The following is a 12,031-nucleotide window of genomic DNA, read 5'->3' as shown; positions in this document are numbered from 1 at the left end:
TTCCTCTCATTTTGTGACCAGTGGTGTCCTTGACATTGTCTGGCACCCCCGCAGTGAAGCGCTCTGCCCCCAATCTGTGTGCCCGCGTGTGTTGCCCGAGCACATTCGCCATCCTTTAAAAAAAATATTTAAAAAAAAAAAAGTCCTAAAATAGCACATTCTGTAATTCTGTGAAGAATAATATTCATTTGGTTGAGCATAAAATAGTAATCAATGAATTTTACATAATAATGGGATGGTTTTATATGATGATTCTGATGTGAAATTTTGCAGCAGCTCTGCGTGAAAGAGAAAAACCATCAACTCCTCAAAGTGGACACCTTGACTTCACCCCCGTTGGCAAGACGGCCAGACAAAAAAAAAAAAAAAAACGAGAAGGTAACAAAGAAGTTTGCCTTGCTTGAAAATTGAATGATTTGCCAGAGAGCAATGGTGGGGGTTGGGGGGGGGGGAGAAAAACTTTTCATGAGGTTGAGGATTTTTCGCTGCCAAGTTCAAAGATGTTTTCTTAAAAAGCCTTTCCATTGCTTTTGATAAAAAACAGACTTGGTGAGCAAAGGCTGAGGAATATTCTGAGAGAAGCGCTTCTAGATTTTTACTCCCTGACACTTTTAACTCGCTTAAACAGAGGGAAATGATCAAAACTCTTTGGCGTTACTTGGATTTCTGCATAAATTGATCACATAATGTAATCTGATTCATTATCTTCTTAAATCTAACGATACTCTCCGACCGTCAAAAATACTTGAAGATCAGATTACTGTTTACGAGCAATTCATCCAGAAACGTACATCTTCTCGCAACTCTACCGGGGAAATTAGTTAATTATTAAAAACAGACAAACAATTGAATGAACAATAATAAACGGACCATGTTGAAAAGGACTCTGCCTGAACACACCTCAGGTCATCGGGGAAGAAGGTCATAGTTCAACCAATTTTACTTTAAAGGGGAAGTCAACTCAAACCTCTTCTTTTTTTTACAATAATATATTCTATGCAGCCCCACTAGTTTAAATGTGGTATTCTGGTTAATATTGCGTTTGTGGAATATGACTCAAGCAGCAAAATCCAGCCGTTTTTATCCATGTCAGGGGGCGGCCATTTTGCCACTTGCTGTCGACTTAAGGTGACATCAATGTTGCTCAGTGCGCAGGTAACAACCAATCACAGTGCATCTTAAGAACACAGCTGAGCTCTGATTGGTCGTTGCCTGAGCCCTGAGCAACATTGATGTCATCTTCAGTCGACAGCAAATGGCAAAATGGCCGCCTCCTGAGATGGATAAAAAACGGCTGGATTTTGCTTCATAACTCTAACTATTCCACAAATGTAATATTAATCAGAATGTCATGTTTGGACTGCTGAGCTCACATATAAGATATTATTGTCATGACATTTTTTAACTTTGACTTTAATTGCTACTGTTGCTAACAAAGAAGCGCATGTGCGTACGTGCGAGTAGACGAAAAAGCTGTTTATGAGCAGCCGGGCAGCCTGCAAATACATTTGAGTGAGGAGAGAGAATCTGGCTGCAGTCCAAAGCAAATAGTCCCCGATGATGAGGTGCAACATACACTTGAACACGTGTGAGCGTTCCTGCCGCTGGCCCGCTTTCTAGACCACTTGGCAGGGATGTGAAACCACCGGGTACTAAGCGCTCCTGCTCTTTCGTAACCGTTCCCAGTCATGACGGAACCAAAGCTTACCAATTCATGATCAAGTCCATCTGCAGAACACTATGCAGACTTGTGATCTACTGACATACTTATCTACATATTCATCCCACATACTTACTTACATACCGACATAGAGTACAGTCTGACCTACCTTATCTATGTAGTGCTGGCCAGTACCTACCCATAAAATCTCCTACCAAACCTACCTAGCGGTACCTGCCTACCTACATAAGCCATTCCAAATAGCTACCGGCTACAGGCGTCAAAAATTCATTTGAACTATTTCTATTAGTTTAACATTTTGTTCCACTTTTGCTAATAAGAGTATGAAAACCTAGAATTTTTTTTTATTGTACATTTAGAACAGATACAAAATGTGTGATTAATCGTGAGTTAACTATTGAAGTCATGCGATTAATTACAATTAAAATGTTAATCGCCTGACACTCCAAATTTTTAATCTTTTCTTTTTCTTTTTAATTCATTCACTGCCATTGACGGCTATTAATGTCAAAAATTCATTTGAACTATTTCTATTCGTTTAAATTTTTTCCCCACTTTTGTTAACAAAAGTATGAAAACCTAGCATTTTTTTATTGTACATTTAGAACCGATATAAAATTTGTGATTAATCATGAGTTAACTAGTGAAATCATGCAATTAATTACGATTACAAATTCTAATCGCCTGATGCCCCTAATTTTTAATAATCTTTAAAAAAAACATATATATATATATATATATATATATATATATATATATATATATATATATATAAAAAGAAAGAAGAAGAAAGAAAAGATTATCAAAAATTAGGGGCATCAGGCGATTAGAATTTGTAATCGTAATTAATTGCATGATTTCAACTAGTTAACTCACGATTAATCACAAATTTTATATCTGTTCTAAATGTACAATAAAAAAATTCTAGGTTTTCATACTTTTGTAAACAAAAGTGGGGAAAAAATTTAAACGAATAGAAATAGTTCAAATGAATTTTTGACATTAATAGCCGTCAATGGCAGTGAATGAATTAAAAAGAAAAAGAAAAGATTAAAAATTTGGAGTGTCAGGCGATTAACATTTTAATTGTAATTAATCGCATGACTTCATGCCCCTAATTTTTAATAATCTTTAAAAAAACACATATATATATATATATATATATATATATATATAAAAAAAGAAAGAAGAAGAAAGAAAAGATTATCAAAAATTAGGGGCGTCAGGTGATTAAAATTAATTGTAACAAATCGCGTGACTTCACTCGTTAACTCACGATTAAAAAACAAACAAAAGATTATTAAAAATTAGGCGTCAATGGCAGTGAATGAGTTAAAAGTACCGGTAGTCGTTCATCTATTTACATGAAATCCTTCAGCACAAAATGAACTGCGCGCACACAATCCTTGGGTTCATCCTGTCAGTAGATATTTTTATTTATCCCTCAACGAGGAATTCAACAATGAGTGATATTGTCATAAAGCGGCCAAAGTCAAATTTTGCTCTTGGACCCATTGAGGCTTGCAGGGTCTGCTTCTGGGTAGCGTAGGTTCGTGCTAGGCTACGGTGCGTTCAGAGAATTCAGTTGACCTCACGAAAGAACGCTAACATTCGGTAATTGGAATTTTAGAAGGCGCTCTTGTCTTTTCGCCATGGAGCCTACTCAGCGCTCGGCACCCCACCGATTTGTTTCCATCTGAAAATGCCACAGGGCACACTGCTACTTGAGTTCTTTGAATTACATTTTGCGTCCCTGAGACAACACGAGTGCAAACGCGTCAACAAACCCCGCCGGCGGACCGGCGGCAAAAAAGAAATGAGACGGCTTTGACAGAGCCGAGCCACCAAACCAAGTCGTAAAATGTTCCACGCTTGCAGCAGCTGAAGGGGCTCATGTGAGGGTGGATGGGACAGCTGGGGGTGGTTGGTTGGAAGGGGGGGTGGCGATGACCCCCCGGAAGCTTCCTTTGTGGCAGCTGTTTTAGCAAAGGTGGCTCCTGCGGAACCAAATACTTCCTGGTTCGTCAAGCTAAATATTTTTGTACCTTGATTTTATGCTAAAGTCTGAAAATTAAATGAGGGACTGTCGCTCAGCTGTCCCATGTGAGGGCACTTTGGGAAGAACAAGTGCTTTAAATGTATTTTCTTTCTTTCAAGAAAAGATGATCGGATCCACGCTTTTCTTCACACGACCACTAGGGAGCATGTTTGCCGGACTTCTGGTCTTAGCTTTTGCATGCTTAAAAAGACAAGCAATCACTTTTAGTTGTAATTTCTTCCTCGTCATTGTCTGTCAACTTTAAATGCTGATTATTTGTATTCTTTTTGTCTTCAGAAGCGAGTTACAACAAGTTGTGGTTGATTACTGTATGAAGCTTGTTTGAAGCTCTGAAATGCAAAAATGGGAGCGATCCAACATTCACCTTCAAAGGAGAAGTCAACGTTTTTAGCCTGAAGCAATGAGACACGCCCAGGTCATAAGATTAGCATAATTATGTATGAGCGTTATATTTACATTGATTTCATCATGTTACAATGTTTAATAAAATTAACTTTTTATGTGTGACATGCAATAGGATAGATCATTGTTTTGATATATATTAGTTCAATTCCATCTTAAAAACACTATAATGAATGAAATCATTTGTAATATGGCCAAAAGTTTAGCAGGAATTACTTATCAGGTGATTTTTATTCATTCATTTCAGCCTACATTTATATATATTTTTTCTTGATTAAAATACATTCATTAGAATATAAATAAGGAATAATGAGCTATTCTGAAAAGGATGTGATTTAGGTGTGGCATCGTGATAAGGAATTGGCCCTTGAGGATTTGGATGAGGTGGTAAATTAGGGCCTGATAAGCGGTTGTGACACGCACGCACACACCCAAAAGCCCACTGACGCTTAAGCCCTCCTCATTTCCCTCCTTAAACTCAATCTGGTCTCAATTTTGTAGCTTCTGTTTGTCTCCTTCACTATTCTGAAAGTCCTTGATGTATAGTTTTTGTTTTTACTTGTCTCCCTCCTAAATCTTGCCTCCTTCACAATCTGTCTCCTCTCATCTGCTTGTGTGCTTCTCTCATCTCCTTCCTCAACCTGGCCTCCTGCCTCCTTCTTGCGTCCTTCTCCTGCCATTTTGTCCTCTCACTTGTCTTCATGTCCCCTTCACGTGTCTCATTTGTCCTTGACTAGTCTCATTCACCCAGCTTTGCCTCTTTTTACAATCATGTCTTACCTCATCCCCGTGCCTCCTTAATGTATTTACTCCATTTGTCTCCTTGATTTTTCCCTTTTTACTCTTCGTGCCTTTTTCTCTTATCTTAAGTAGTCTACAGTTTCTTTCCCTGGTTCCACGTCTGCTTTATCATTCATTTCCCTTTGCTTGTCTCCTTGCTTCCTTCACTTATCTCCGTGTATCTGTTTCTTTGTCTCCATTCAATTTTGTCCCCATCGCTTATTCTTGCATCCTTTACTCATCCCTTGACTTCTTGTCTCCTTAATATGTCTCCTTTGCCCTTTTCCTTGTCTCCTTCGTTTGTGCTTGCCTCCTTTACTCTTCTCGTTGTTTCCTTCGCTCGTCTCCTTAACTGAAATTGACCTCTTTCATTCTTCCTTGCCTCCTTCACTCCTTGTGTGAATCGTGTCTTCTTCCTCCTCCTCCTCCTCCTCCTCCTCCTCCTCCTCCTGGCCGGTGTTGTGCCTTTCGGGCTACCACCAACTTGTTCTCGCTCTCCTGCGCACTTGCTTTAGTTTGTAGCTTGGATACGTCGAGCTAGGACGGGCGAAATGGCTCTCCAGCTACGAAGAGCGAATTTCTTTCTCTTTCTCTTTCTCTTTCTCCACGCCCGGAGCGGTGAGTTTAAACCAACTCTTTTGACATTTTTTTTTTTTTTTGTAAGTGTACTTTTAAGAGCTGACTTTGAAAGTACAGTACGTAGTTTTTAATTCTGTCTCGTGCACGTGTAGCTAACCTGTTGGCGTCCCTTTCGGGATAGCATCATTTCAACGACAATTAACGTGTTTTTCATAGATAAGTGCATTTTATACAACACGCGGGCACATATTTTCGTATTTGCTGACGTTTTAACACAGCAGAAAGTCTCGCTAATGCTTTATGTGTTTCATTAAGGCGCTTGAAACAGTTATCGCCAATTAACCTGCTGATAAGCAGTTTGAAACATTATCATTGAGCATAACAGATAGCCCTTTTCCCCAAAATGTTGCCAATATGTTTGTAAATAATCACGAGAATCTTTTTGCGGTCCAAGCCTGTTAGTAGACACATTTTACAGGCATGGAGAGAGTCATGTGTCACATTTTCACCCGCTGAACTTGACATTCATTGTAATAGAGCACTAAGGCTGTCGTTAAGTCGAAATAGTCTGTTTATTCGTGTTTAAAAAATAATAATATTTGGGAAGATTGCCCCACTTGGTTTCTACCAAGGACACATGACTTGTTTTAACGTGTGTTGCATAGTGCAATGTTTTTACAAACTTTGGATTGAGACGTCGGAGTAAAATGTTAGCTTTTTTTTATGTGTAGTCTATGTAACTCGTTGTTATGGCAATATTTTATTACATTTTGTGTGCAAACTGTAATTTCCACCCCCAGCGCAAACGCGTTCTAATATCCAAATTGTTGTTGTGTGATAAGACACTGACTCCATCTTTGCCAATATTATCTATAATAATTGTTTTACAAAAATGAGCTAGTAGCCTATTATTAAGATGTAGTGGAACTAGTTAATCCAAACCCCTTCAACACGTGGGATGTGTAGTTCAAATTAAATCAGAGCTGGCTTGTCTCATTAGAGCCTCAGTGGTGCAGTATTTTGTTTCTTGACGATGCAGGCTTGGCATCAGCTGAACTGCAAACTGCCAAAATATTCCCTTGGACTCCCAAAGACTTTGAGTCATGTCTGGCTTTTGTGTGTGTGTGTGTGTGTGTGTGTGTGCTCACGATCAGCAGTTACATCTCATTAAATGTTGGTTCAAGTGCATTTATTCAATAATGCTATTAACGGCGATTAATGGCTATTATCCGTCGGATACAGAAGGGGGGTTTGGGATAGAAATCTCTGCTTTGTTGTTGCCATTATGGAGCTAATACGTCAGAGATCTTAAGAGAACATCATTAACTCTTTGACTGCCAGACGTTTTCAGAAACGGGACGTCGCCAGTGGCAGCCGATTTAAGCATTTTGACTGATCTTCCAAGGTCCACAGAAAATGTTGTGTTTGGACTATGGAAACACACATACTACCAAGTGAAAGATTGAACTCTCATCTTTCATCAGAAAAAAAAGTTTGTTTCTACCTTATTCCGTTCTTCAGTAATCAACAATAGAAAATGGTTAGTTTCACCGAAATGCTCTGTTTTGAAACAAAAAGCGGAGAAAAAGAGCTTTTTGTGAAACGATGTTATTTCATGCACTCTAGTGAATTGTACACTTCTTTTTGTCCATGAATGATGCCACAAACACCTAAATAGTGCTTTACTTCTGTACAGTTTTTCTTTTTGCAACACTCCCCTGCGTGTGCAAGGAGAGGGAGCAGGATTTGCACAACAGAGTAGTTTCACTGCAGATTGTCCCTTTCGCGTGCAGACGTTACACTTTCTTGGCGGCCTTTTTTTTCCGGGGAATAGCAAGTAGCAGACTGTACCCACTACTCCGATGAATATGCATTGGACTCGGGGCACTCTTCGTCGCCCGATTTGAACGTCCGCCTGAGCATGCTCGGTTGTGCTCCGCGTTTTCCGGTGTTAGCATCGCTAGCCCGTGAACCTTTATGATAGAGATGGGACGTTTGACACTACAGACTGCTCGAAACAATGTATCAAAAGCCCAGATCAAACCTTTGTGATCACGTGCTGATGACGTATGCGGCTTTATGCGCGCTAATGAGATACCGGAAACAAACAAACAAACATCAAACATCAAACCAACAACTTAGTGACCAAACAAACATCAAACAAACAACTTGTCATCTGGCTTCACAGCGCACTTGTGTCATATCCAAATCATGTTTATAAAAATCGAATGAGTAACAGGACATCACATTGAACCATAGTACTGGTACAGTGTCAAAATATTGCAACACTTCCATGTGTACCTGATGATCATTAGACAGACACAAATGTAAGACTGAATGTACTGGTGTTATGTTGTTACGTCTCGTAACTGAAGCTGGCTTTTACTGTATACAAACAAATAGACGATGTACTGGACGTCCCGCAATGGGACAACACTCACCTTATCCTTATTTCTCCCCCTTAAATCCCTGTTTTTGACTCTTATCAGCCTTGTCTTAATTAGGTTTACCACAACCTAATCCTCGTCTTCCCTTCTACCTCCTTCGGAGACGGACTAAAGCCGTCTGTTTTGGGATTAGCTTGCCGGCCGCTGATGGAGAAGCCGCTGAAGCAGGTTATTGTCCCTCTAATGGGCCTTGAGGAGCACTTACCTAAATACAATTTGTGGCCACAGGAGCGCTATCTTTTTTTCTTTTCTTTTTTAAATGGAAGCGAAGCCATGGCGGATATGACAAATTCAAATCAAGCAGTGGATGCTGACCTGTATTGATTCCACAGGCCGCTGTTCATCAGCATGATGGCCGTGATACTTTACAGGCAGCGTTTTTTTTTTTTTGTGCATTAAATCAGCAGCGCAGCTTTCACGGTGACGTTTACAAAACACAAGAGTGGCCGCAGAAAGCGGGCCTACTCATGCCGTCCGTTCCATTATGAAGCTCTGCACATCAATCAGGCTTCATCGGCCGCCTCTCAGCTCAGCGAGACCCTTCAAGTTAAAATATGTGAGACAGCTGCACGCCGGGACAGTTGTTCAACGTATGGAATTTGACAGTGCAGCATTTTTATGAACCAAAGCAAGTAGCGGCACACAAGAAGCTCAGTAAGTAAGTTGTGTGTACGCTTGCAATGCGTGTGCTTTTGAACGCTAATCTCATTTGAAAGGGATAGTTTATGGATTGTTTGGTTTGTTATTTACTGTACAGTGCTGGCTTGATTTAGGAGTTTAATTCATTCCGTGACCACACTTCAGATTACTCCTATCTTAATTTATTGTCAAATATAAATATCCAAGGCTTATTTGCAGTGATGTATACCTGAAATATATGACACACTGAGCCATAGGACGTTTTACAGAAAGCATTGACAGATGTTGAAGGCGTTGAAAGACGTTGACAGAAAGCACAAGTGAGCATTTTGCATGGATATCAGGAAGCGTATTTTGTGAACCCAAGCAATATTTGGTGGGAAAATATCTTAAGTACCGCTGTAATTACGTAGTAGGAAGTCAAAGGGTGCTGCAAGGGTCAATGAAGGTACAATGTTGTTAGGCCAGAGATTTTGTTCGTCTACCTGTTAGCTAGTTCAGAGGCTTACAATAGTCAGTTTTATTTTGGTAGTGTAAACTGAATTTGTATTTCGGTATGAGTCATAATCTTATCTCTAACGTATATATAGATACAGAACAGTCCAAATAAAATATTTAAAAACAGTAAAGTGATAACTGAACATGCCTTTTTGTGCCACAAGATGACATATTCTTATGCCACTGCGCAAGCTATTTCTTTGCGCATTGTTCATAACCTTCTATGTCAATAAAGTCATTTTGGTGAAGAGCCCAATAAAAGATTTTTATTTTTCGCCGTTGGAGTCCAGGTGCATTCGGGCCAATGGGACAGTAAACCGCATAATCTGGTAGCTAAGAATCTTGTTCTACACCAATTTTGTAATGCCAGATTTTCACCTAGCGGACTGGAGGGGAATAAGCATGGCAGAGTAGCTCTGATTTTACATTCCGAAAAGTTAGATTTTACGATATTTCAGGCCTTGGCGGAGGTCTTGTGCTTAACTGAATGACATTCCAGTCTAGGCGGAAATAGCCACTTACTTGAATGAAGTTTTTATCAGGGATGTGATTTTTCCGCTAATTCGCGGAATTCCGCTTTTTTTATCCCCCCCCAAAAAAAAATTCCGATTTTTATTTTTTATTTTTTTAGTAGTTCATTGTGTATGCACATGACTCCGACAGATAACATCTTCTGCTATAACAAAGACATTTGTGGTATGCTCTAATATGAGTTACTTTTCATTTGGTCATGGATACAATTATTTGTTCATGAAATTTGAACTCTTCAACATTATTTATGTGTTAACTTAGTAATCACATTAGTTAGATATGATGATATTCTCAGTGATAGTTTTTAAAAGCAAAGGCAGTCCAATGTTTTTGAATGTGACTGATTTTGAGTTGACTAAAACTGCCATTTTATATGGGATAGTTCAATATACATTGACAATTTATGCTGTTGTTTTGTCTATTTCTTTGTCATGTGAGTGCATTGAAAGTACTTAAAAACACGGAAAACCCATGAGCTCCCTGGACCTAGCTGGGTGCCAGCGGCCCCCAGACCCCCGGCTAAATTTTCAGATAATTTCACTTTGGTCAAATCACATCCCTGTTTTATTATTTGTAAAGGATATCGGATCAAATCATTTTAATCATTTGAGAAAATTGTTGGTTATTTTAATCCACTGAGTAAATCATCCTGGTGTAAATACTGTCTTGGTCTCTCCATGACCCCGCCTCTCAGCATCCTCGGCCGAGTGCCCGAGGATGCCTGGCTAGCGCCGCCGCGCTCGTGTGGGCGACGCAGGAAGTGTGCAGCTGTTGGCCGCAGTTGTTGAGCAGGATTAGTGCCGTTAGCCTGAGTGATAGCCGGGACTGACAGCCATGCAATCGAATGCGCCGCCTCATTGTTTTCATTAAAGAGAGTGCACCGCGTTGATGCGCAGACAATGGTGTAATACCACTGACTTAAGTGCAGCCTGTTGTGCCTCACTCAAACATGATATATGTAATTAATTGGACTTTTCGCTGGATGTTTCCGGAAACCTGATGAGAAAAGCAGTTGTGCTGAGTGAGGGTTTACTGTAAAAACAGAAATTGCTAAGTGACGCTTGACGTTACGGATGGTTTATACATTTGAAGCTGAAAAGACTCACTCAAATTTGCTGCGTTGTTATATTTTTCCTCATTCCACACCATTTTGTAGGGGTTCGCTTTAAAGCAGTGCTTTCCATACTTGGACCAAAAATGCCTGACAGTAAAATGACATCCAGAACTTTAACCTCGCAATAAGCAACCTCATAAAAACGGAGCCGTGACCCATTTTAAAGACTCGGCTCAGATGAATCCCATCGTGTATTTGGACAATCAAAGGCAAAGCTGACGTCTACCCGAAAGCTTAAGGCCGTGTGGCTTTTTTTTTTTCTTCCAAGGCTTTTTAGTGTGCGCGTTCTCCTCAGTGGAGGGGCTGATGTCAGAGCGGGATTTTATATCCAGCAGCAGCTGCCTGTGTAGTTTGATCCCACGCCTTCCGGGAGGGAGTTTCTCTCCCGTAGCTCCCGTATCGACGACCTCCTCGGTGCCGCGGGAGCGCCCGGAACGTTCCTCCCTGCCGAATGCTCTCCTTTATTCTAAGCGCGCCATTTGCAAACTGTGGAAAATCCATACGATGAACAATGTGCCCTTGAGAAGATAAGACCTGTTTGGGGAGTTTGAGATAGCAAACTCAGTCTTAGACCAGATTACTCATGAGAAGGAGAAACAGTCACTTACAAACTCTTCCTGCATTTAGTAGTTAAAAAAAAACCCACCATTACTTATTCTTTTAAATTGCCGCTGGGAAAGACATAAGCTATTTTCCGGGATTTGGCAGCTCAGCTCGCACAGTTTGAATTGTTTGTACAGAAGTGTCAAGCGAATTGTGGCTGGTGTGGTTTTTCTCTGCTGCCTTATTATTCGCCTGAGCATTAAGCTATGAACAAATATTCACCGTGACGCTTGTTTACACGTAAAGATCTTCTTACTCCCGGCTTGTGTTGACAGACAGTCTGTCCGGGCGAGATTACATGCTAGCGTGTCATCTTTTACAGAACACCAAAAAAAAAGAAAACAGCAACATATTATCAGAAAACGCTTGTAAGAAACACAAAAGGGAACATAAACAAGAAGATAGCTGAGAGACACGATGAACTGTTGCATGCTGACCCAGATACGACTACATCATCCATGACATTGCGATCCCAAGAGAGACTCTTAAATCATGTTCTCATAAACCAAGAGCCAATGAACGTATTGTTTCCATTTGATGATTAACGGTAATCATGTATTTTTTTTGCTTATCAATGTCGGATTGACGCATGCAGGTCAAAATCGTGTTGTTATATTGGGCCTGTAGCCTTTGAATGGTGTTGATGACTTCGATGTCACATTCACGGGCGACAACTTAGTGACAAAGAAGAACTTGAT

General features: G+C 40.1%; 1 protein-coding gene across 2 annotated transcripts in view; it reads left to right on the top strand.

Moving 5' to 3' along the window:
* The first annotated feature begins 5,157 nt into the window (after positions 1–5,157).
* mcama (melanoma cell adhesion molecule a) overlaps positions 5,158–12,031 on the top strand; it is a 38,333-nt gene continuing 31,459 nt past the window's right edge. Inside the window, exon 1 of one of the 2 annotated variants that reach the window (XM_077546908.1) lies at positions 5,158–5,540. In XM_077546908.1, coding sequence (XP_077403034.1) covers positions 5,474–5,540 — 67 coding nt within the window. In that variant the 5' untranslated portion in view covers positions 5,158–5,473. The remainder of the gene's footprint in view (positions 5,541–12,031) is intronic. The other variant, XM_077546907.1, reaches the window with a different exon arrangement.

The sequence above is a fragment of the Vanacampus margaritifer genome, chromosome 16 (genome assembly GCF_051991255.1).
Source record: "Vanacampus margaritifer isolate UIUO_Vmar chromosome 16, RoL_Vmar_1.0, whole genome shotgun sequence".
Taxonomy (NCBI): Eukaryota; Metazoa; Chordata; class Actinopteri; order Syngnathiformes; family Syngnathidae; genus Vanacampus; species Vanacampus margaritifer.
The sequence above is the reverse complement of the archived record's forward strand: the minus strand, read 5'-3'. Positions and strand labels throughout refer to the sequence as shown.